General features: G+C 37.8%; 1 protein-coding gene across 2 annotated transcripts in view; it reads right to left on the bottom strand.

Moving 5' to 3' along the window:
* LOC145988387 (neuroendocrine convertase 1-like) overlaps positions 1-26,719 on the bottom strand; it is a 145,850-nt gene that overhangs the window by 52,310 nt on the left and 66,821 nt on the right. For both annotated transcript variants that reach the window (XM_083123266.1, XM_083123267.1), the window contains exons 4-5: positions 11,978-12,160; positions 9,124-9,270 (exon numbers count right to left, since the gene is read on the bottom strand). In XM_083123266.1, the coding sequence (XP_082979392.1) occupies positions 9,124-9,270; positions 11,978-12,160 (330 nt within the window). The remainder of the gene's footprint in view (positions 1-9,123; positions 9,271-11,977; positions 12,161-26,719) is intronic.

The following is a 26,719-nucleotide window of genomic DNA, read 5'->3' as shown; positions in this document are numbered from 1 at the left end:
AAGCCTAAACTTGTAAAATAAAAAGGTAGAACTTAACAAAACATACTTTTGCATCCAAAATATAATTGAAAACTTTCTTGAATTTACGAAACACACTTCGTGTGTACAAAGTTTAATTCAAAACACATTTAAAATGTGTTATTTGAGTAAACTTAGAGCATAATCCTGTAAACTTGGAAATAGATATTTGTGTGTGTGTGTGTGTGTGTGTGTGCGTGTCCAAAATGTAATAAAAAAACACGTTCAAATCGTGTTATTTGATTAAATATTAGGCTAAACTTGTGAAATAAACAGATAAAAATTGAAAACTCACACTTTGTGTGTCGAAAATATAACTAAAAGTCTTTCCTAAACAGATAGAATTGTGTTATTTGAGTAAAAAATAAGCATAAACTTGTAAATAATAAGTTAAAAGTTGAAAAAATCTCTTTGTAAATGCAAAATATCTTGAATAGATGAAATTGTGTTATTTGAGTAATAATAAGCCTAAACTTGTGAAATGAACAGATAGAAGTTGAGAACACACACTTTGTGTGTCGAAAATGTAACTAAAAGTCTTTCCTGAACAGACTAAATTGTGTTATTTTGTTAAAAATTAGCATAAACTTGTAAAAAACTGTAAACTGAATACACATTTGTTAAAAACTGTGTATATTGATTAATCACAGGACAACACGAATTTTACAGAGGATTGTAGGAGGCATAGGCCCACACGCCAGAGCTTTATTAGCCTGCAAGAACAACTTATATGTTGAATTGTGACTGTTTAGCAATAATATTTAAAAAGTTTAAATTATTTTCATTAGATTACATATATATATTTTGGATTCATATAAAACACTCAAGTTAAGTTTTTTAAGTTTATTTTTGTTTAATATACAAATATAGAATATATCAGATTTACATATATGAAAAGTACTCTACCAAAGAGCAATAGTCACATAGGGATTAAGATTTAGCAGCTGCTGAAATTCTTGCATGAGGGATTTGTAGTAAGATCGAAATTTTTGCCACTGTTTAAAGTTGAGGGTGACTCCAGCAGAGATGTTGGTGATTTCCACTTTTATATTTTCTCCACTGCCCTCGAAGGTGAAGTAAAGTTCTCCTATAATGTTTATAGATCTGAATCTGTCTTCTTGTGTGGGGAATCTGTTCTTGTAAGTGTCGAAGATCGCATCTGATTTGTAGACGCATGATGGGTACTCTTCTCTATTTAGGACAATGTAATTTTTTTCATGTTTCAAAATCAATTCAGTGTCTGTGAAAGTACCTCGAATAATGATATCCATGTTGGCATCGATGATGAATCTGGTTTCTGGTTTTATGTTGTTCATTTGGTGGGTGCCTCTGATAGACTGCATTTTGGTTTGGTATCAATAAAAAGTTTTGAAAATATGCAACTAGTGCTACAAAAGGAACGGAAATTATCGACAATTTCTGGATTATAACTAAAATTCAGTTTGCCTTTTACATATCCAATATTTACAGACCAATACTAACTAGACTTCGATTTATATAAATGTAGCAGGAACTATATTTCTGAGAATCCAACTATATTACGATTATATGTTAAACTTATACAAAACCAGATTATTCTATGTAAGTATATTTATATTGACTGGATTATTTAACAGATCAAACAGAAAGAAGGCAAAATCCACTAAACGTAGGTGATTGCATGAAAATAACTAGGTGAAGGAGTGACCAACAGTGAGATGAGGTTATATATAGAGGGTCGCTCTTCATAATTCTTACCTTCGCTGGATCGGTGAAGGAACGCACTTAAATTGTGTTATTTGAATAAAAATAAGAATAAGCTGGAAAAATGTTTGACATAAAGTCAAAGTTTGGTAAAAAATAAACTCAATATTATGTTAAATAGCACACAGTAACACAAATTTACTACCCAAATCAATAATCAAAGAGTACTAGGTTCGTTACCCCGTGATAAAAGCAAATGGTGAAAACTGTAGGCCCCGTCCCTGATAGCTCTTCCTTCTTCATAGTACAGATGGTGGTCCTGTTTCGGACCACCGTCTTTCATACCATAATAATATACATTATTACATACGTAGTATACACTATAGGCCTAACCATTTATTACCGTTACATATCGCGAGTTCGAGTACCGGGACCGTCTTCTTTCGTACCATTAACACCCTTCATAGCGGTTCATAAACCATAAAAACTTATTTTCAATACTATAAACATTAATATTATCGATTTATACATTACATACTTAGCAGTAATGGATATAAAATCATATGCATAGCGTTTAGTACCTCTAATTACCTTCTATATACATATTTTTCATAAAATAAATAATTATATATTCATAAAAGTTAGCCTATAAATAAGCAAATACATAAATGTAAAGTATTCTAAAGATATGCAAATTAGTTCTAAGTACGTGCAAATTAATTAACACCCGTGCAAATAAATTCTAAATACGGGCAAATAAATTGCGAATATTAAATAGCAACATCCACTAAGTCGTTCGACAACTACTGATGTTAGATCTAGTTGACAAAAAGTAAAGTTTCTGGTATATTATTTTATGCATATTATTATTATTAATAAATCTTGCATAAATCTTCTTTGGTACTGTCATTCAAAGACGTATGACCCAAATATAATCCTTGCCTTCTAATAAGTAATGGGAAAATATAGAACCCTCAATTAAATATGTATATTTTAATTATTTAAATTAAATTATTATTTTATTATTATTATTGGTGGCCGCGGTGGCTCAGTCGCTAACGCGTCTGACTACCATGCTCAAGGTCCCGGGTTCAATCCCCGGCCGGTTCAAATCCGGGAACTTCTCTAACGGTGGAAGTGGCCCCGGCGCCCACCCAGCGTGGAATAACATGGGTACCTGGGGGAAACCCTGGGGGGTAAAGGTGGTCAGGGGCGTGGTGCTGATCACATCACCCCCACTCACGACCGGATCAAGAAAGTGTGGGCGTTACCCCCACACCCCCTATACGCCTTCATGGCGTGGTTCTATGCACAGGGGAACACTTTACCTTTACCTTTTTTAATAATAATATTAATAATTTAATTTATTATTTTATTATGTATATATTTATATAGTCCTCCTCCGTAGTCGAGCGGGTTAAGGCGTTCACTCGTCTTGAGATCGTTCGCTGCGGGACGGCGTAGGTTCGAATCCGGCTCTGGTCGGAATTTATTCAGCCTACGTATAGGGCCGGTGGCAACCCACCATCGTGAGGAAATTGGGGAGCTCCGAATGAGTGAGCGGTAACCCGAAAAAGACCTACAACGGCTGGGGGTTCGACGGGCTGACCACCCGTCACCCCAATACTGGTCGAAGATCTCCACGCTATAACAGGTGACGGAGGAACAGTGTGGGAGGGAGACCAGCAGTCGGTAGGTAAGCCAAGGCTCTCACGGGCTGTCGCGCTATGTGTTATTTTATTTTTATTTTATATATTTATATATACATATTTATATATGTATGTATTTTATTATTTTCATTATTTAATTTTAGTACTGGACTCCCCTAAATACGTCCTTGCTGTGAGCTACGTCTTAACAAAACTTAGTAGCAGCAAGGGCATCCGCAGAATTTTTTCTCCAGAAAGGGAAGGGGGCGAGAGTAAGATTTCACATCCTGCCCTTCAGTCATAGAAATTTATATTTTACCATGTCCTCCTTTCCTTCTTCTTCTTCTTCTTGTTATTATTAACATTAAAGTGCAAGTGTGCTCTAACTTAAGATATTTGGGAAAATTTATAGACTCCTCTCTTCTATTTCAAGAACACATCTCTAAATTTACAAGAGAGCAGAGAAGAAGCCAGGTTTTACATTTTTCTCGTGGAAAGATTTTAAAAAAGATAGCATCAAAATATACCTGTACAAAACAATAGTCCGTCCAATTCTGGAATATGGGAATGAATTATATTTTTCTTGCAGCAATGAGTAGAATCATTTCAAAGGCTTTTCGTTAGATTACTATGCACAAAGTTTGGAAAGATTTACTATGAACAGCATTATTCCGAATACTAATGCAGTTAAATAAAATATGTTTACGTTAGAAGAAAGAAGAAAATTATAAAGGAACAATTTTATACAGAAGGTATTGTCTTTTTAATTGGAGTGAATACCTACTATCTTTAAAAATGTTTAAGTGGAATACGAGGAATATCTCAATTCTAGCATCTCACAAAAATGCCAAAGGTTTAATAACTGAACTTGTGGAAAGCTACGATATGAACTTTTGATGATGTATACTTTTGTACAATCTATTGTATAGTTTTATGTTAATCAATTTTGTAATTTTGTATGTCCTATTTTGACTCAGTGATGTAGGTACTTGGTTGTCACACGGTGCTCATAATTTCAATAAATATATATTATTATTTTGCAAATCATAAAATTCAAATTGAAAATACTTTGGCGTTATTGGCAAGTTCAGACTTGAGTGCATTATTTAAATAGTAAATTCGCTTTGCTTCCTTCCTGTAAACATGTATTATATTGTTTGTGAATAGAGCTTTCTCTTTTTGTACTTCTTAACACTGCTCAGATATCAAACAGTTTTCGGAATCCCGAACAGTCGAAAAATTCCAAAGCATCGTGCTTAAAAGTTATCAATTCTTAGTATTTCCTGTATTATGTGCCTGAAATTTCTTGAAGTTAGCAGTTTTTATTCCAGGAGTTCGAAAACAATTACTTGAGGGAGAAATAGTGTGTAGAATAACGAGATAATCACCGGGTCAAAAAATTTCAAAGATTTCCCGACCTAATCGAGAGTTGGCAATTTTTTTCAGTCCCGAACGTCTACATTATAAAATATCCCTTCCAAATTCTGTCCCCGCCAATCATTTTTCGTCCGACACACTCGTAGTTACGGCAATCAACATGATTGTAATGCTTCTGATAAGAACGTTCTGTCGTTATTTTGTTGGCATGACAGTTAATTGCTGTTAATTACTTTTCGAATTGCATGAACTTTTCCAGATATCTCAGGGGTTGGGTGGCAGTGTACCCAGTGCTCCCCTCCTGATGAGCGCACTTGGATCGGGACAAAGCTAGTTAACGAGAATGAAGTGGGCGCTGGTGCATATCACGAACAAGATCAGGCAGGTTTGGAAGCTAAGATGTGCAGGTTTGCTGCTGAGCGTGAGTCACTTGTTCTTTTAAGGTGTTGTTTCATATGTTCGCCGTAATGTCAGTTACCATTGTGTGTACTAGTATATTGTAAATTGAATTGTGTATGATTGTGAAACTATTACAAATCTGTTATTTGAAGGAGTGAAACTATATTTTGATTGTACTACAGCCTGAAATAGTGTTGTGTAGTCCGGGCATTCGACGAGAGAAAGACGTGAAAACAAGACGATCGGCCATGTTTGACAGCTTCGGGAAGGTAAGTTAACATTTACATGTCATTGTTATGATGTATGGCACTTTATTGTACTAAATATAAATCACAAAGGTTGATTGGGTATCAATTTACTATCCTTCGGACACCTATAACTTCTTAGTTTCGTCAATTTTTGACATTCGTACTTAACTATCTGCTTCGCGGAACATTCCATGAATGGTTTTTGGGGCTATCCATCCCGGAATCGGTGGGAAATTTAGGCTAAAAAATTATTTTAGTTTGAAATTTTTGAGTCCAAATTTCCCACCATCGATTCCTGGCTCCGCCCCTGGGGTAATTGACCTACTGCCCCCAACCGCTAACGCGGCCCCGTCTCCGCTCCGCTCCGGCTCCCCGGCTTTCTCTATAGACTCCCTGTTAAAGGCATGTTAGAAATTGGCCGGAGTCACCTGCCCCCAAATGAGCCCCAAACTTTTAAATTTGAAGAAATCCGTTTCCAGGATACGGAAAACTTTCCTGAAATTCACACAGAACACCTTCCCGATGTTAGACAATACTACAGGAACTTATTCCTGTAAGTAGTTTCTTCTGTAGAAATGAAGAAATCTGTCCGAAGGATAGTAAACTAGTACCGGCTAGGGGGTCTGAAGTCTCCCCAAGACAGATCTCAACCCCCCTGTAGCCCCCTAGATTTTTGTAGTACGGTAGACGCATTTCGACCGAATACTTAGTAAGTAGAAGTTTCCATTTTCCATTATAAAACTCCCATTAGGGCACGTGCAATGTTATAGATCGACCACAAGGAAAATAGACCTTGGGACGAAAAGTTCCCGCGCAGCTTTCCCTTCTTCCCTCCACCTCGGGCCATAAGGAAGCATGGTCCACTCTCCCCCTCCCCTACTCGCGGAGGTACGGTGCACAGGACTCGCGGGTCTGCGCAGGTTGTTTTGCTCGTGGTTCCACTATAGAGTACATTTTCTAGTAGTTCGGTTAGATCGCAAGGTTACTTTATTAGGATGGGTTCTAAAATTACGGGGAGGGGATATGCCTGGATAACAGTGGCCACTAAATAATTGGCCAAATCATGAGTCGACAAACTTACTACGAAATCTGTTGCCTGTCTGGTAGGTGGACGTGTTCAGTGACTGTGAGATTGTTATTTAATTGTTTGCATATACAGCTAGCTGTGTACAATTCTTAGCCTCTGTAAATCGTATCACTATATTTCGGAATCGGTCTAACAGGTATGATAAATTAATTTTTAAAAGTAGGACGATGTTCAAAATCTAAAGAAATGTTATGTTTCTTTCTGTTTGTTAGTTCCTCATTCGAGTACCGACAATTACATGATTGCATTGGTTTCATCGTTATTAGTGCAAAAATTCGAGAGAAAGAGAGAAATACGATGTTAAGGAATCAAAGACTACACAGAGTACCTAAGGGGAAGAGAATCTAAAAACCGGTTGGTCGATTTGAAAACCTGCCCCCCCCCCACTTCAAAATAAGTTCTGACGTCCCTGTATCACGTGGTACTTGACGCGCATTACTCGTATGTACAGTGGGATCCATGAGTATTACGGTGCAAATTGCCAATGACTATTTTCATTAATTTTTCTCTCACATCTTATTGTTTTTAAGCGATGGATTTTTATGTATGCTGGTGCAGAAGTTGCCAACAGCTTGTTTTCAGTTTTATTTTAATTCTTGAAGCTCTTAATGGGTCAAATAAAATGCACGAACATGGTGATGGACAATTTGCACGGTAATACTCATGGATCCCACTGTACTGGTCGATGCCATCTAGACGTCTAATGACTGTGTGTTCTTGTTTTTGAATTCCTCGCTGAATGAAAGGCGTGTTTGCAAAGAAACGTTCGATTTGTTTCCAAGTATAAACCAGAAATTTATTGAGAAGAATGCTTAGTTGTTCGAAACAATAAAGGTCTCAAATGTAGGAAGAAATTTTTAAAATACGGTACGTGTGGAATGTGCTTTGGTAAAAGTATAGCAGCACAATCAATAGCCTTCATGTGCTTATTGTTCATGTGTCAGTTAACAAATTTCGCCCCTCTGCAACTCTGAAAAAAGTAGCACTTCAAGGTAAGTATCTATCTTTCTCTATGTTGTTATCAGCTGTTATTTATTAGCTTGCATTTTTTTTATTTTTTTTATTTTTTGGCGAACCTAAGGCTGTATATCCTTTACCCACTTAACCGTGTTTACATCGACATTTTTTTTATATTTCATTTAGAATATTACATATGCTAAATCAGGTACCCTTGACCCTCCGTGCCCCCGGTAAAAAGTGAAAAAGTTTTCAAAGTTTTATGAATCAACGATTATGTTGTTTATGAATGTGTTCTACGTATATTCGTATATTCCTTTCAGCTTTCCGAGATATGTTACGTAAAGTATCTCTGTTACTTTAGCCTGAAGTAGCACAGACCGCAGGTTTAGCACAAGTGAATACTATAGATGATGATGAATTGTTGTTTTAGTCCGCTTTATGCACATATAGGCTAATCGGGACTGGACCTGCAGTTTCAAGTAGCATTCGAACTCTGTGCAATGTGTCTCAGTTTAAACCCGTTGGATGAACCCGGGACCCTTGATTACAAAGCGACGACGTTACCACTACTCCATCGGGGAGGCCCCTTTATAATAATAATTGCAAATTACGGGACAGAAATTAAATTATGCGTATATCGCTCGTGTATCAGAAATGTATAATTTTAAGCTGACATTTGTTTTCCAAGGGAAGAAGGCTCCCTTGCACCACTTCCCGACGTCCTTACTTGCAAAGGTAATAGGATATTGCAAGTAGAAGATTTCAAATGCCAATAGATGGAATTTGAACCACCGCAGTTTCAAAACATATTGTCATGACCCATCCACTTATAAGATGCACCACTCTGTAGTGAAGTTTTTTGTGTAATTGTTTGCTAAGCAATAGGTCGTATTTCGACTCTGGGGTAGTGTACACTATGTATACTGTGTATACTGTGTATACTGTGTATACTGTGTAGCTATACTATGGGGACATTCCATCGTCACGGGTGGGACACGCAACTTGGTAACTATTCTACTGGTCGTTTCTCTTACAGTTTCTGTGCAAAGAAATATAAAACGTAACACTGTTGATTAAGCGCAACTACCCTTAAAATACTTTTCCAGATTTATAGCTATAAATGAACAATTTCGTGTTACATGTGTAACTGTGACACAAATATTTAAGGCAAAGAGAGAAGGCAATTGACCTTTGAATATTCTAGTGGAGTTGCAAGGTAAATGTAACAGTTAAATGAGAAATTAATTGTTTTTCGTGTCACGAGTGGGAAAAAATACAAAACAAAAGTAAATCAAGAAGTTAAAATAAAGGAACAATTTGTAAAATACCATCTACCTTCTAACTTAATTATGTGTAATACTTGAATATTTATCCAAAGATAATTTAAAATTGTTTACTCACAAGATATAATAATGTTACAGCATTTCATTTCATTTTAAAAATTGAGATTCAGAGGTACTTTGTCATGGAATGCCCCTAAGATATTAGGGGAAGATCATTGGGAAAATCGCTGCTATGGTTATAAATTGTTTAGCCCTTGGGGGCATGCTAAAAATATCGCTATGCTTCGAAAGAGGTTACTGGGAAATTTCCAGGCTGATCTTATGTTAAAGAAGAAGAAAATTAAATGTTCATATGAAGAGCTAATTTTTTGACCAATTCAATTGATTTTTGTAAAAATGAAATTTACTTTCATACTCACATAGTTTGGCCTTAAATCTTCGTGCGTGGTTTCCAATCCGTCGTCCAGCACAGTGACCCTGATGCCCCTTCCGGTGATCCCCATTTGGTACACAGGGAGAACGTGGAGGTCCAGTTTGGGAAGATCTTCCCGGGTTCTGGTGTCTTGCTGTGAAAAAAATGAATTAGAGAAAGCCTGAAAGCATCCTCTTTTTGCCCCATTTCCTGCTGTTAGTTGGCGGGGTAGAAACACAGAATGGCTGTGTGAACTGGCGAGAAACATTACTCGTACTTGCAAATTAAATATCTCACATTTATGAAAATTCTAGTTTATATTGTAAAAACAATACGTTAAATTATGCAACTTTACTTGGGGTGATGAGGTACAGATTCACATTTAAGGTACATAGTCATTTCATTTTTGTGAAAATGTGTGCGAGGAGTGGGGGAGAAATATCGGCCGGTTCTTTTTCAACCTTTGTTCTTTTCGTTCGTATACTTTTGTGCTTATGAAAGTGACACTTCTATAAACGGCCATGGAAGATTTCAGCTTACTTTCGACACCAAACCGCGTGCAGGCGTACCGAGTAGAGAAAGACAGTGGCCAACTCGTAAACTAAAGTGGACAGTCACTTGTTTACCCCTCTCGCAGTCCCCAGACGAAAATGCTCCACTTCGCTATTGTCAGAGTGCTCCCGTGTTGCCATATTTATATATTTTTTTCCTGGCGTCATTATCAAAAAACTCAACAACTGAAAATACAGTATTTCCATGTCATAGACCATCACTAAACACACCTTTTGTTGCCTTCAAACATCAACAGTGTTGCCACTGTACCTCATAATTTTTTTTAAAACACCCATTTGGACCGGTACGCCTTTACGAGGCATTCCAGGATTGGCTATACGCGAAAACGATCGGTTTTCTTCTCTGAACTATAGATGGCGAAATAGTCCACCTACCCAAGGTGGAAATTGACGTCCAAATTTCCGTACGAATGTTTGATATGCAATTTTCCATGCTTTGTGGAAAAATAAATTTACACTTTTACTTCCATTTGGCAACATTGCATGAACAACACTGCACCCCGTTTGTTGTTTCAATGTTTAAAAATATCTACTTGGACAGGGCTAACATTTGGTGTATGACTTATGTATGTACAGGTTTCGGTTACAAAGTAACGCCACTCTTAATTCCCAGTTGCGCCGTTCGTGGGACACCCTGTATTATATCTCTGTTTTCGCTGTTTCTGCTCTACGGTTTACACCTCCACGACGATGACTACGATGTGCTGAAGAACACCTCACATTTTGGCAACTTAGGAACAGGATGACATTGACAACAGCTGATTGTATCACACACGCTCCCGGTGCTCGCTTATTCAATATGAACGAATTATCGTTTGGAACATACGTATTTCTGTTCTATACAACATTTCAGAATATTGAAATATATTGCTGCTTTGCCAAACAAAAGAGTAGCAAATTTCTTAATCTGTATCTGTTCAACATTGCAAATTCTAGTCACTAATCATTCATCCATCAATATACGAGTACTTGTTACTAAACATCAGCAAGTATAGTTTGCCTTCTTGATCCACGTATATCCATTTGAATTTACATTATTAATTTTATGTCCATAACTTGGAATATTATAATTTATTATTAAGTGAAGATTGGGTATTTTACGTCCCACGGAATAATGGATGCATGATGTGATCGAGACAAGAGCCACAAAGGAGCTACACTTTATGCATGTCTCGAATCAACAATTCCAGGACCAATGTTTGTAAAATAAAGACAGTCTTTCTTTGGAAAGGTTATTCAATAGATTGTAATTTAATGCTCGTCGTTGCAATCTGATAATAAGACTTATTCTAAATCGGGATAAAATTAAATCTTAAAATAATGTACAAAATTAAGTAATCTATCTCTGTCTTTATTATTGACGTTGTAGTGAAGATTAAAGGCAATTAATATCTTGCTATTTATTATGCATATGCGATGCTTAGAATATCATGGTCAAAATTGCCAAGTTGATATTTTGTATCGAAATTTTTATAGACATTTATGTAGAAATTATTACACCAGTAAAGTGGGATACACAAGTATTGCTCGGCAAATTGTCCATGGCTATTTTCATTACTTTTTCTCTTGCATCGTACGTGTGTTTAAGGAATAGATATTTAAGTATGCTGGTGCATATGCTGTCTGCAGCTTGCTTGGTGTTTTGTTTCAATTCTTGAAACTCTCATTGGATCAAACAAAGAGCGTGAACATTGTGATGGACAATTTGCTCATTGGCGGCGGTTGGGTCCCAAAACCGGGGCAAGGTGCTAAAACTGGTGGGGCAAAGACAGTATATTTCCCTTTGTAGATAAAGTTTAGCATAGTGCGGGGGCCAAAGTGGCTAAATGTGGGGGGGGGGGCGGCAACTGCCCCCATCGCATCCCTAATCGCCGCCACTGTTTGCTAGGTAATACTTATGTATTCCACTGTACATTTAACTCCACTGAAATGTATTTTTCATGACAGCAAGCTAACGGAGTCAATTTAATGAGTTTAGTTATAAAAATAACCTTACTACAATAACAAAAGCAGAGGAAAGATATTCCTAAATTAGGTTGTGGCACAGCCTACAATTATTTCAGTTGGATGCATCTTCCAGGAAACCGAAGGGCACTGTTACCAAAGCAAGATTGTTTTGCAGATCTTTGCTCGGTAAAAAAAAGAAAAAAGAAAAAAAAAGTGTATATACAAGAATTTCTGAAAATCGCGAACTTTATCTGATCTTTGCACTTTTTATATTTTTTAAAATAACTCCAATTTACTTTGCAAGATTTTCACTACCAAAGTACGAAAGTTTATTGTACGTACCAAATACCATTCCTGGTCCCATAGCTCGTCGTTGAACAGGTTTGGTGCCTGCCTTGGGGCCTGTAAATCCCATCTCTTAACCCTCGAGAGTGGAGCATCGGAATCTGGTGAAACTAAATCAAACCTTGGAATCGTTCCTCTCTTCTGCCTTCGCTTCGCAAACTGTTGCTCTGCCCAGAGGACCTGCTCAAATCAAGAGAACAGCAATTATCAACTGACTGTTGTGTGATATCTGAACGACATGTATCAGCGTTACATTCCATCGGTCGCTTCACAACCAAGAAAATAAATAAATTGTTAAATTGTTCCTTTTTGTGCCAGTTAGTGTTAGCATAGAAAAGTTAGGGAATAGAAGTGGAAGCTACATTTAAACCTCGCTGCGCTTTGAAATTGCATTTCCATCGGTGGCCAGTAGATGGCGCGGCCGTCTTCTTTTGCTGTTTCCAGCACAAATTGGGGGGAGAGCTCTTTCGGTCACAGTCACGTGGGTTTCAAACGTCCTTATTGGTCAGATCTCTTGTATCCCAGTAAGGCTGTTACCAATGGCAAGGGCTTTCTTTTTCGCTGGTTCCCTTCCAAGCACCGCTGTTAGGGGTGGAGTGAAGAGATGGGATGGGTGATGCGTTTCCGCCACCGCAAAGTTCTTCGGAATCTTTTACTCGAAAGTAAGGTTGCCTTTCCTATGCAATTAACAGATTCTTTGAGTGTTTATTTGAAGGCGAAATTGGGAATGTAAAATGTAGGCATTTTCAACTGGCGCCTGAATTTTCAAATTCAGTTCTCAAAAAACTTTTTTTTAAAAAATATTTCAACTTTGCTTGTGGAAATTTCCATCACCACTTTTGAAATAACGAGTACAGTGTGTGGGCCTCCCCGATGGCGCAGTGGTAGCGTCGTCGCCTTGTAATCAAGGGGTTCCGGGTTCGATACCCGGTGGAGCTACAAGTGGTTCGGATCCCACTTTAAACTGTAGGTCTAGTCCCGATTGGCCTGAGCAAAAAGAAAAAAATAATAGCTCATAACTGAAGTACAAACGGGGGGCGGCGAATTCCATGCACCGGCGCAACAATCATTTCTTGACTGCAACAATCTTTACTCGACCTCGCTGCACAAGAAATGAAAATGAACTGAATAACGTGAAATTCAAATAATTTTTGTTTCACTTTGCTCGAAATAAAATCGTTTCTTTAAGATAGGGTGACCATTCGTCTCGTTTTGACCGGGAGAGTCCCGTTTCATAGGCGTGTCCCAGTTGTCCCGTCGATATTATACAAAAAACACTATTTGTCCCGTTTTTTAAAAGTCTAGGAATTAGCTTGAAAACCAAGTCTAAATTTGAGAGATTCTTAAAAAGAATGACTTTCTGTGTCTTGGCGGAAATTCAAATGTCAAATCCCTCGTTTTGTGTTAGATATTAATATGTGATGCAACTTTTTCGGGGAGCTTTATTAACGGTTAGTAAAGAATAAAGTTGTTCTCAAGAAGATTGGTCCTTCTGCAAAATACTTCTGGCATAGTAGTCATACCGAGATTATAAAAATTAATAGCTCTTGACAACGAGAGATCATATTTTACATAGATATTGTTCATGATGTATCATTTATGTGATCCATACTATAATAAATAATAAAAAAGGTAAAGTGCTCCCCTGTGCTTTCCACCACGCCATGAAGGCGTATCTCGGCCGAAGCTTGAAGTGATGTGATCAGCACCACGCCCCTGGCCGCATTTACCTCCCAGAGTTTCCTCCAGGTATCCACTTTATACAACACTGGGCGAGCGCCGGAGCCGCATAAACAGGTGGAAAAAGTCCCGGTTCTCAGCCGGGATCGAACCCGGGCCTTCGCATGGTAGTCAGACGCCATACCGACTTTTTTATATATAAAATAAAGAAATACCCCTATTCGGTGGTATCCCCCGTCATTCACACACATTTTCTCATCATTCGTACATATCAGTTTTTCTCTATATTCTCGGTTTTCTAAATTTACGGACAACACAAACATCCAAGTCCTAGCCGGGATTCGAACCCGGGACCACTATGCTAACCACTCCTCCACGGAGGCCGACCACCGACTGAGCTACAGCGGTTACTATAAATAATAATAATAATACGTTAATGACAATAATTTTATAGCTAATTAGGCCTAACCAATTTTTCAGGAGGGAGTAAAGTGACCTTTGGGTCAAAATATTATGATCACCCTACTTTAAGAGCAACATCAAATCGTACTTGACCATGTTTTTATGTTTACATTTTTGCAGCTTTTAAAAATTAAGATATACTATTGATGAAATCCTACGAGCAATATTTGTATTTTCCTCAACCACTACAAATTTTTAATTCACCATGCTCCAAAAAAATTGTAAAATTATTGCTTTTTTATTTTATGTTATTTTTTTATTTTTTTTGAAGAGTGACAATTATCAATTCAACTTGTATGTGGAGTGAGTTGACGATATGTTCGGGGTCAGTTGACAATACTTGTAATTCTACCTTTGAAATGGTTTGGAATATTTTATTTCAAAGAATATGCTGCCTTAAAATTACAGATTACAAAAATGTGATTTAATGAACAGCATAATATGTAACATAAATGTTCCAAACCAGGGTGCGGAATCCCGGGGGGACGGGGGGAATTCCTCCCACCAACGATCTTGTCTTGAAATTCCCCCCTCCCCCCACAAAATTCTTCCAACGGGGGAAGAGTTTTTGTTTTAATAACAAATAAAACAATTAGTTTGAGATTCGAATATACATGACTGGAATAATATCGAGAACATACAAAAAGAACGGACAACAAAGAGCCTCACCTCTAAGGACACTAAACCCAGCAATCCCCAGAACACAGAAATTAGACCTACTTGTTACTTCTTCTCCATTTCTCATCGTCTTTCGTTAGCAACCACGAAGTACATAGATATATTAATAAAACACGTAATAGCATTTATATGTGAATTTTATACATGAAACTATTATCATCTTAATATATCTTATTTTTTATCCCTCCTCCCTTATGCACATCATTGTTCATCTATTTGCAATTATACATTTTGAATGAAAGACAATCGATATAATATATTGTATATTTTATAAAATAATTTGAGACATTTAATGACATTATATATATAAATATGGGTCGGGTCATTCATTCCATGTCAAATCAGGCAGGAGTTGACCCTCATAGTCACGATGTTGATGATATTTCGGACACAGCTTTGCTTTGCTCCAAAACCTGTGAAAGGATTTTGCTGAAATATGATTATTACGAATTATATGAGGGTTGTTCAAAATGTCATTTTTGAACAACATGCTCTTTTCAATTAAGTATATCTCGGGAACGAACGAAGATACAGAAGCGTTCTTGAGCTCGTTGTAAAGGGGAAAAACGGTTGCATATTATGAGATGATAAAATTTTGAAACTTTGTAAAATTTGAACACACTGTTCAAATGTTCAAATTTCAAGTTTGAACAGCTCAAAACATCCCCCCATCGATTTTTCTCATTTTTGAATATTTTTAACTACCATCCTTCCTCTTCATACTAATAAAGTTTTATCGAGGGTTTTTTTTATATAAGAGAGAAAAATGAATTTGAAATTTGTCCTGCATCAGCAATGAACTGAGCTATAATGAGACTTTTCATTTGTGTCGCGCTAGAGGATATACATACGTACTGTTCAGAGACAGATGATATTCCTCTTGATAATTGCCTTTATTTTGTGCTGTTATTGCTAATTTATACGTTACTGTTTTCATATTTTTAGCCGCGTTCATGGGGACGAGATGCGGGAGTGTTGTGAAAACTTCTGTGTTAGCCAAAAAAAAAAAATTAAGTTGAAAACGACAAATGTTGGGAATGATTTCGTAAAATATGGATTTTGGTCAGTTGTTAGACCTCTACTAGAAGAAAAAAATCTCAAAAGTTCACGTCCTTCTCCCCTGTGCTTCCCCTCAAGCATCGGATTCACAGACTCTTAGTTACTGGCTTATATCTAAGCAGTTATTTTTCTATTAAACTTTTGATCCTCATTAGATAGACTGAAGAAAAGGTAATGTTTCGTTGTTCAATAATGCGTAACGATCTGTAGGATTTTATATTTTGGTAATGAACGATACTCCTATAAGATTGGATCACATATAAAGACGAATTCAAAGGAATTATTTTCCGGAGAGGGGCATCGTACCGATCTGTAGAATCTTTTAAATGTAACGTACAACGAACTCTAAAATCCCAGACATTTAGCCATCACTTTTCCAATCAGGAAATTGCTAGAACCATATAAGGAATGAATGTCTTGTCAGACATTGACGAGCTTCCTTGATTGCCATCCTTGCAAACAGGTGTAAACGATCGCAATCAAGGAAGAGTCTACAGATAACTGAGTAAATTCGATTGGAATAAATGTCTGGAAGGAGAGAGGTCAGTGGTCAGTTCTAAGTCAGTCAATCGAGGAGCGAGTACGAGGATTACGAAGAGAGATAAGAGGACGCCTTGGGGAGACCGTGTCGAGACGAGTCGCAAGTCAGACTCTTTGTATAGTCTCGAGCGTAACCTCTCATCGCATATCTTCAGCTGTAGTGCAGAGAAAAGTATACCCTTTCCAATAAGCCATGTTCATCCAGTCTTTGGGGGTTTAAAACTCAAGTGGTGTGTCTTGCCACACGTAGGGTTACCAGACGTCCGGTTTTTCCCGGACATGTCCTACATTTTAGCCTTATGTCCGGCGTCCGGGAGGAATTTGAAAAATATCATAAAAGTCCTACATTTTGAGCGTCACAAAATATTAATTAGGAAAATAGGTAACAGAAAGAAATCATGCAAGTTACAAGTCTATGGACTACGCTTCCAAACTCAATAGTGAAATTTATTTTGCTTCAGTCATTGATGTCCGTGTGCACCAACGAAGATCAAATTTTAAACTCTGATCGGGAAAGGATCACTGGAAAATTCCATTGCACGAAGACGGTTCAACACTTGTTTATCTTCTGATCGGCCATTCGCGACCGTTTTGGTGTGTGATCCTGGTTCACGATACTGACGCTTCGACTGCAGGCAGTTGTTTTTTAATATAAAAAGAGCGGAAAGTGATATCGAGGGCGTGCAAACGCTAGAGATGTTGGATGTACAATGCTGATAATTCGAGAACTATGTAAACTAAAAACTGCCAAAATAATAATAATAATTTGTGGTTCTGTGGTGCAAAGTTGTAATGTTTATAAATACTGTACTTTCTATCCCAGAACCCAAAACATTTATAAATGTCATATATTACGTGCAAGGTAAATTAGAACACAGCAATGTTTACGATATTGCTACATGGTGTTGGAAATATGATTGTATAAATTTACGAAAATACATGTTACTGGCTATTTACACGACACGACAATATAAATATATAAGAATTAAGAAATGAAAAATTCAAATAGTTACCACAGTAGAGTAATAATAGAAATAATAATAATAATATATATTTATTGCGGGCGAGGTTCAGCGTACACTGTTCTCTCAAAATCGAATGTATTTCGTAAGGCATTTAAGTCCCGTAGAAGAAGGTTCCATGCTTTCTCCTCCTTTTGTGTTGTACCGTCAGTTCTTTTTTAATATCATTATTTCTTTACACTCCACTACATCCTTGTACATATTGACAAGGTTGATTAGTACATCTCTCAAATTCAGAGAGGTTTGCAGCCCGAATCATCTTCTTCTCCTACATGTTGATACTTTACCACATCACATTACTCTATGGGGTTCTTGGTTGTAATTTGTGTTAGCCAACCAATCAGGTATAGCCTTACAAATTAATCTCGGATCAGTTGAACGGAATCTCCTGAACGTCGTTTTTCGTTGGTGCAATGCAAATCCTTAAACCAAGTTCATTTATTGTGGATTAAAATTGATCTCGTTCATCTGAACTTCGAAATAATCGGCGTTGGTGAACGCTGCCATGAGTCATTGCCCCCCCCCCCCCCAAAGTTTGTCCTGCTATTAAACAAACAGGAAAACGGAAGCACTTAATGAACAAAGTTTTGGGACCACTTTCTGATAACGTCACTGTTCAATGCCTGAGCAGAATTTCTTGCCTTAGGGTTTATACTGATGGAACAAGGTCTTGCCTATTCTGATTCAATATTCAATACAATTTGATTGTAAAGCAGGGGTATAGATAACAAAATTATTCATGGTGTCTGCCAGTCAAGAAAGTCATGGTACTCAAGAAAAAGTAAAGAAATTAACAAGTAGGTCAAGAAGTCAATAAAAAGGCAATAAATTATTCTTGTGGTCAAGAATTTTTGCTATCATAATGACTGATTGGTTGATTTAGTTTATTTTACTTCACTTTTTTCTGTCCCTTTGGCTAATCGCGAAGATGAGGATGAATGGTGGTAAGATAAGATGGATGAAGGGACAGTCACAAACATATAGGGACAACCGACACAAGCCTGACATAAGTTTATACTGGCTGTGAGTAGACGCCAAAGCCTCGCTTATCTGCCAAACACAGTTCAGGCTCTTTAGTAGGGTTTTTCATTAAATAAATATTTATTTTCTTAATTACTAATTTTCAACTTTACCTAAGTAGGGGTCGAATAAATAGACATTAAGAAAAACGGAAAAAGGTATAGAAAAGTCCAGAAAAAGTCAAGAATTCTGGATGTGTTATTTTGGTAGACACCCTGGACACTACTCAAGATGAAACTTCTCGAACCATTTTCAATTACGGTAACTGCTGAATATTTGTTTGCCATTACAGGTCATAATTCAAATGTTGAGAGAGTACTTTCATTACCATCAGCACAACAGACTCACGAGAGAAATTATTTTTTCATGAAGTCTGTAAAATGTTTGTTTGGTACTGGTCCCTATAATTTCAAAGAGTTTGACTGTCCACTCTAACATAAATATAGTTTGACTAAACCTGAAATTTTGATAAAGATTGTCTCCTCTGAGAAGTACCGCTTAAATCATGTAGTGAGAGGTGCATTGATTAGTATGATTGCAAGTTTTGAAATTTTGCATTTAAAAATTCATTAAGAATTATTTTTTTTAAAACTGAAAAGTGTCACTTTTCAACTACTTTCTAAAGTGTTCTATAGAAATATCTATTATTTATTGAGAATGTTTTGTGTCCTACCTACATTTTGGGACAGCATGTCCTACATTTCCCTTACAGCGATCTGCTAACCCTAGCCACACGTATGTGTTTAGTCAGTACCACTTGCACCTTACCATCAGGTTTGCCATGAACAGCGAGTATGCCAATAGTTGGGGTGATGAATGATGAATGAGCTACATTACCCGTAGTACGATCCCACGTGGTGATAGATGCGGGATATTCATTTATTTCAATTCGAAATAAATGAAAATTGGAAGGATAGGCAATGATACGAATGTAAGTGGTTTTCGCGTTATGTAAGAAATCATCTTTTAAAATAAAGACAAGTCTTGTCTTCCCCTGTAAAATGGACACAAGTCTTCCTGCACTTTTAGAATTTTCTCGATTGTAACTATCAAATAAATTATGCGACAGAAAATTATTTGGAATAAAAATTATAGCCTAATTTATAAGCGTTAAACTGATATAAGTTTTAATGTATTTAATCAAAGAATCGCCATAAGATGTGTCTCCAAATAGAGGACTCGTACCCACCATCTTGATCACTGTCCAGCGGCTAAGTCCCTAATGATTGACGAATTGTTACACTTTTTGATAAAAGCAAGAGACTTGGTAGTATAATTGTTATGCCATTTAAGGAATTTTCAGTCGAGGAGCCAATCGCTATGTGCGTGCCGATGCCTCCCATGTTCAAAATAGTCCACCGTATTAGATTTATTTTGGTTTGATATTTCACGGGAACGGTGACGCCTATGAATGTCTGGTTTTCTCAGAAGTGCTCCAAATAGTATAAACTTTCACACTAAATCAATAAATCTATTTTTAAAAAATAAACGATTATTTTGTGAAATACTCATTTTTAAAGTATTTTGTGAGAATAACTGCATATTGAAAATTTTGTTGATGGTTATGTTCTTACATTTTCAGTCATATAAATTAGAGCTCATTCCAACATCTCGAATTGAGGTCTCAAGCAATAAAATTTTGTATAACTGTCATTTGTCCAGCAACTTTATAAATATAAAAATAGTATTTTAAGAGGAAATCATGCCCCTCGCCCGAGCGCGACCGTCTCCCCCTCCCTTTCCTAGAAAGACGAGTTTTCCCCGTTAATTTGTAAAAGAAGTAATCAATTCCAGTCCTCCGTAACTATTGGACTTACGACCTTCATATTTTTATGGGGCACTTTTTAAAGGTTTATTTCATAATCTATTCACTCAAATTCTCTGTAGCAATAACGATTTCATACTTGATTTTAATTATATTGAGTTTGGTAACAGCGTACAATTGCCTCACTAAATGGTCGGCTTCTCACTTTCGGATTCCGTTTTCTTCCTCATTTTCAGCGAGGGTAAACAAAACAGGTTTCGAGAATCGACGGGACCTAGAGGGCAGGTTTCTAGTGTTTCGCCCGATGGGAGGGATTGGGAGAGAGGGGAGGGGGGAGTGAACTGCCTCATCCAGAATAAATAGCCTCGGCCTTTTATCATAGCCATGGGCAGGGGCAGCGTGACAAAATTTGCAGCAGCTTCTATTCTCCACTTGCTTGTGTCCATAGGAACACAGAGGAGATGGTAGGTTGGTTATAGGTTTATTATTAGAAGAATGCTGAGGGACGTAATCTTAAAACAATTTTGTGAAAGTAATCGCTACAACTTGACAGTATGTGTTACAGACGTAATTGCATACATAGCATGATGAAATCACGATAAAACAAAGACCGAGTCTACTGCATCTTTTTTGAGGTTCCAGCAGAAAAAGAACGTGGCAGCAGACACTGCCTAAAAAATACTAGGCCGAGGTCTCGAAAAGGTTGAGAACCACTGGGATAGAAGTAAATACTTATTTATTTTCTTATTTACTTCTATCCCAGTGGTTCTCAACCTTTTCGAGACCTCGGCCTAGTATTTTTTAGGCAGTGTCTGCTGCCACGTTCTTTTTCTGCTGGAACCTCAAAAAAGATGCGCGTGGCAGTAGACTCGGTCTTTGTTTTATCGTGATTTCATCATGCTATGTATGCAATTACGTCTGTAACACATACTGTCAAGTTGTAGCGATTACTTTCACAAAAATGTTTTAAGATTAGGTCCCTCAGCATTCTTCTAATAATAAACCTAAATGCTCTGGTAGTCAGGTTAAGTTCTATTAGCATTAAAATAATATCGCTAAATGCTCTCTAAAGAAAAAGGTTCTAAATTACCTGAACATTCATTCCCACAAATCATAAACTTGCATTTCTCTCGTCTTAATCTGTTCTTAAGATTTGTAACATCCTCTTAGCAGACGAATTACGTGGCAGGAGCAAATTTGACGCTTATTCTTACTGCTGACACGTGCGTGGCAGCAGATTCGGCCATTTTTTTATTTTATAGTACGATGCCCAATCCCAACAAATTTATTCGTAAATACTTTTCAATTTTTTTTATAGTTTATACTAACAATTGGAAAGTGTGGTATAATCATAAAGACTGACAAATATAAATTTAAATTAGTTACCAATCACTGGACCAATGCAATATTATAGCATATAAGTTCTTCAAGCCATCATCATTAAATTAATTTCTGTTCATTATTATTGACAAACCCCTTTCTGATAAAAAATATATAATATTATTCCGTATAAAATTAATTATTGTATTATTAAATTGATTGATTTTAATTGCGTAATTAAAACTGCCGGCCCCCGTGGCGGAGTGCTTAGCACATCGCGCTACGACGACAGGGGTCCTGGGCTCGAATTCCGGCCTGGGCATGGATGTTTGTGAGTGTCCATTTATCAATTTCATCATATCATTCCTCATCACCATCCTCGCAAATTAGACAAAAATGGCACAAAAAGCGAAGTAAAAGATAGCAAATCAAATCAATAATTTTAATTAAAACTGTACTCACTATAGAAGTCAATTAAGCAGGAAGCCAGCAGAAGAATGACAGCTTATCGGCGAAACCCTGTCCTATCATATACACACAACAAATATGTACATGCGTAAAATATATAATTTAGTCAATAAACACTAGTTCAACACTAATACCAGGCTGTCCCAGAAGTCCTGCACCATCAGCACACTGAGCCCCAAGAGATGAAGTTTGCGAGGGTAGGTGGCGCCATCGGTGAAAGGCTGTTGGCAGGCATAGAGGATAGGTTCGTGGGATCAAGTGAAGGCACGCGCAGCGTGTGTAGCGAGTGTTCCTTTGAAATTAAAGTGGGCACGATGAGTGAGGACCAAATTGCACTTCGTGCAGTGCTAGCTTTTTTATGGAAAAAATGTCCAACAGCAAAAGCGGCAGCGGAGGAAATTTGTCTTGTGGAGAACGAAGAAGTGGTGAATCGATGGACAGCTTCCCGTTGGTTTAAAAAATTCGCTTCGGGTGATCTACGCCTCGCGGACAAGGCCCGCACTAGGTGACCTCCGATGGACATTAACGAGTCTCTGCAGGATGCTGTGCATGCTACACCACAATCCAGCACACGTGTTAGCCAGAGTGGTTGGGGCATCCAAATCGACAGTAAAACTTCGCTTGCATGACATGGATTACACCAATAAACAGTATCGACAAAGTCCACACGAGCTGACAGAGGTGCAGGCCCAGCGTAGAGTTACAATTTGCCAGACATTGCTACAAAACCCGCATGATCTTCGTTTTTGGAGGAGAATTGTGACAGGAGACGAGAAGTGGGTGTTTCTGAAAACCCCGATACACGTAAACAGTGGGTGAAAAGAAGGCAGGAGGCCATCGCCCATGTGAAACAGGACAGATTTGGGAAAAAGCTCATGCTGAGTGTGTGGTGGAATATTGACGGGATTGTCCATTATGAGTTTGTTCCAGAAGGTCATGCTGTAACAGGTGAAATGTATTCTGAACGATTACGCCGAGTGTATGCCATTCTGGACGGGAAATACCCGGCATTAACGAGGAGGAAGAGGTTACTGCTGCAAAATGACAATGCTCCCAGTCACCGGTCTCGAAGAGTGACCAACACACTAGCTGAGCTTGACGGATTTGAGTTGTTACCTCATCCCGCCTATAGTCTGGAAGTTGCACCATCGGATTACGGTTTCTTTCGCTCTCTCTCATTTCCTGTGCGGTCGGCACTTCAGTTCATATGATGAGGAAAATTCTGCCTGTCGTGAGGTTTTCAATTCTAAACCTGCCACCTGATATCGCCATCAGATTGAACTGTTGTCGCAGAGGTGGGTGAAGGTAATTGAACATGGAGGCCTGTACTTTGCTGAATAAAGTCTGTCTTTGTTTCTGATATTCTGTGTTTCGTTTTCGTTCTAGTATGGTGCAGGTCTTCTGGAACAGCCTGGTATTTTATTTTGAATCTGCAAACTCGCTGAAAAAAATAGTTGGCTTATTTTATTACAACTGAGCTTCTTTTTTTGTAAGTTATTCTAGTGAAACTTTTGCTGCCGTTTTCTGTCCGCAAGTTTGTTAATTCAGGAATGAATTAAAGTGATATCGAAACGAAGACAGTCAAAAAATTGCAGGTTTTTACCTTGGAACACTAAAACACTTCTATCTTCATTTAACTTCTTGGATTCCATTTTCTAATATTCCTGTGAAGAGCATGTTCCAATGTCACTTCGGGTTCGGGCCTATTATAATAATTAATGCACTGTTACAGAAATTGAATTACATGTTTAAGAGATGATAATTAACCTATCGTTAATGTCCAGGTTGAAGAGGTCCTCCATTTCTTCTCTTGCGATCTCGTCAAAGAAGGCGTCATTAGAAATATTACGCTTATTTCTGTGCTTATGTCAGAAATTAGTTTTTAGATTATATTTAGTCCCGTCTTCACAGAATTGCTTCCACATAAAAAAAACATCCACTGTGAAATGAGATTTGAAAAGCCTCAATTGCGTACAATTTAACGAATCCATGTTTGAAAGACAAATTGAACGACACCCAGACAGCGCAAATTTGTAATTTATATTTTCAACAGATAGTTTCTAATTTATATGATCAGCGATCAATATATGTCGTGGGATATACACTAATGAAATCTGTCCGAAAATCTTACTAATTCAAACATTAATAGAATTTTCAAGAAAACGTGTACATTACCCAGGGCGAAGTTCGAACCTGGAATCTTCGGCCGTGAGATTTTGAGTCGATAACTCAAATCATTTGGCCACTCAGGCTGTCCATTCAATGTAGAAAATGTAGGTACGTGTATCAGTTTGTACTTAATCCCTCCGGATAAATTCAAAGATGGTACCATAATGGAGGCTCTTCCTCCCAGTTTCATATTTTTATTCCCCCATCTCGTCTTTCTTAATCTAATGATATAAAGAGCAATATATTTAAGTTTATTACACTTATATTCAGCTCACCGTTAGATCAACTTTGATGGGAAAAAGTTTCAAGATAAAGTAAATTGAAAGAAAGCATACGAGGTCTTTATGGAAAACACAGTCCTATAATTCACATAAACTGACTGTATTTATTATTTTCGTTGCTTTTATAACTCTTAGTTTAATCGCGACGATGAGGATGATGAAGCATATACAATACAATTTCTCTCTCCGTGTAAACAATAATTATAATTATAACCCATGGCGCAAAGGTCCCAGCAGGTCAAGATACTGCCGGCATCACTCCCACATGCCTCAGCAGAGGGAGATCATGCAACAGTGGCGCAACTACGGGGGGGGGCATTGCCCCCCACCCCAGCCTTGGACGGAAATGAGTTCTGGGGGGGGGGAACATTGACGGCCAAGTGCATCTGCAAGGGGCAATTACCGCCCACAACTTCAAATTTTATGTAAATAAAAATGCTTTTCGTAAAATGTTCTTCCTCGCTTCGCTTGCAGTACCTGCTTTTCTTAGTATTATCAAGTCCCGAAACATAGCTGGGGATGGCGAAAGTCGGCCTTGGGCGCCGAACGATCTAAATGAAAAGAGATGAATTGTGGTTTTAAGTCCACTTTACGCACAGAAAGGCTAATAGGGACTGGACATACAGTTTAAAGTGGGATCCGAAGCACTGTCATGTGCCTCCGCCGGGTATCGAGCCCGGGACTCCATCAAAAGGTGACGACGTTACCACTACGCCATCGGGGAGGCTAAAAAGTTGTAAAAGAGAGAATGCGTTGGCGTCCCGTGAAAGTAGTAGTATTGATGCTATTATAAACTCGAGAAAGGAAGAGCTCTCTCCAGCAGAATTGTTTACACCTAAACCTAGCTCAACATGCTCAACATGAGCTTTTTGCTCTAGTGTGGAACCCCCTATAATCCAAGAATTTTGTAAAAATGCCCTCGGGAATTTCTCAGAAAGGAAGAGCCTCTCCTATTGAAGTGCCTACACTTATAAAAGGCACTTCTGTGAGATTGTTGTCTATAAACTTGTCAAAAATATGCTCTTCTTGATATTTTTTTTTACCACACTTAAAGCTAGGCCATGATACACCTACCTACATACACACCTATACCCACCCACACATATTTACTTCCGGTCCACTTCCGGTCCACTTCCGGTCCACTTCCGGTCCACTTCCGGTCCACTTCCGGTCCACTTCCGGTCCACTTCCGGTCCACTTCCGGTCCACTTCCGGTCCACTTCCGGTTTGCCTACTTCCGGTCCACTTCCGGTTTGCCGCAGAGACCCTCTAGAATTGCTCCGTGACTCTCTCATTTCTCACATCATAAACATATGATTTTTCACCTATGAGAATAACACTACATATGGTATCATCAGGTAATGCCTCATGGAATTCACAGATTATTTTAATATTTGTTCTGTCATTCACCACAACTTGTTTTCTTTTTGAAGTGTTAATTACAAACATGGGTCTCTGTGCTTTGAATTCATCTGGTGTGTAATACATGTCAGTATTGCCTGTAGTGACCCTCTTGAATGCCGAAAATGCCTCATATAATTTGAGGAAATCATCCTTGGACATGTCTAAATTGTAATTTTCTCTAGGAAACACCTCATTTCTGCCATTTTTAAGATATATGTTCTTGATGTTGCAGTTATCAAATTTACTTGAATTTTTTTCCTGATTGTTGTGTCTTCCAGTCTGAAACAACACCACCACAAAATCAGGCATGTCATATTGTATGCTGGAGAATGAATTTGTAGCATCAAACTCATAATATGTACCAGATGCGGGCTTCTGTACACATTGATATGTATAAAATTGCAGAGGAATCTGTGGATTTTTTATTATATCTGCTTTGTATTTAAGAGCATAACTGGCCTCATACTCAACAACCGGGATTCTTAACTCCATAGTCTGAATAAGGCATTTGCCTGCATCAGGTAGGGTATTAGGCAGAGCTTCTCCTGTAGGGTTTATTGTGCTGTACCTCATCAAAGCATTGTTATCATTTGCAGCTCTTCTAAATGTGATTCTTAACCCACCCTTCCACATAATATCTTTGTAATCTGAGAAGAATCCTGGCAACAGGCGCATGGGGAACAACACTGTGTGGTTCTTAGATAATATCTTATCACCAGCCTCGAATCCTCCTATTTTGTAGTATGAAGCCTCGGTTTTGGATAATTTTAATGTGGCCAAAGCTGTGGAGGTAATGCCGGGATAATCCACTCTGTTTATAACAACACCATGCTTTCTGATCTCAATTTCAGAGAATAGATGTGGCACAAAA

The sequence above is a fragment of the Lepisma saccharinum genome, chromosome 5 (assembly GCF_977018435.1).
Source record: "Lepisma saccharinum chromosome 5, izLepSacc3.1, whole genome shotgun sequence".
In the NCBI taxonomy this organism is placed as follows: Eukaryota; Metazoa; Arthropoda; class Insecta; order Zygentoma; family Lepismatidae; genus Lepisma; species Lepisma saccharinum.
The sequence above is the reverse complement of the archived record's forward strand: the minus strand, read 5'-3'. Positions and strand labels throughout refer to the sequence as shown.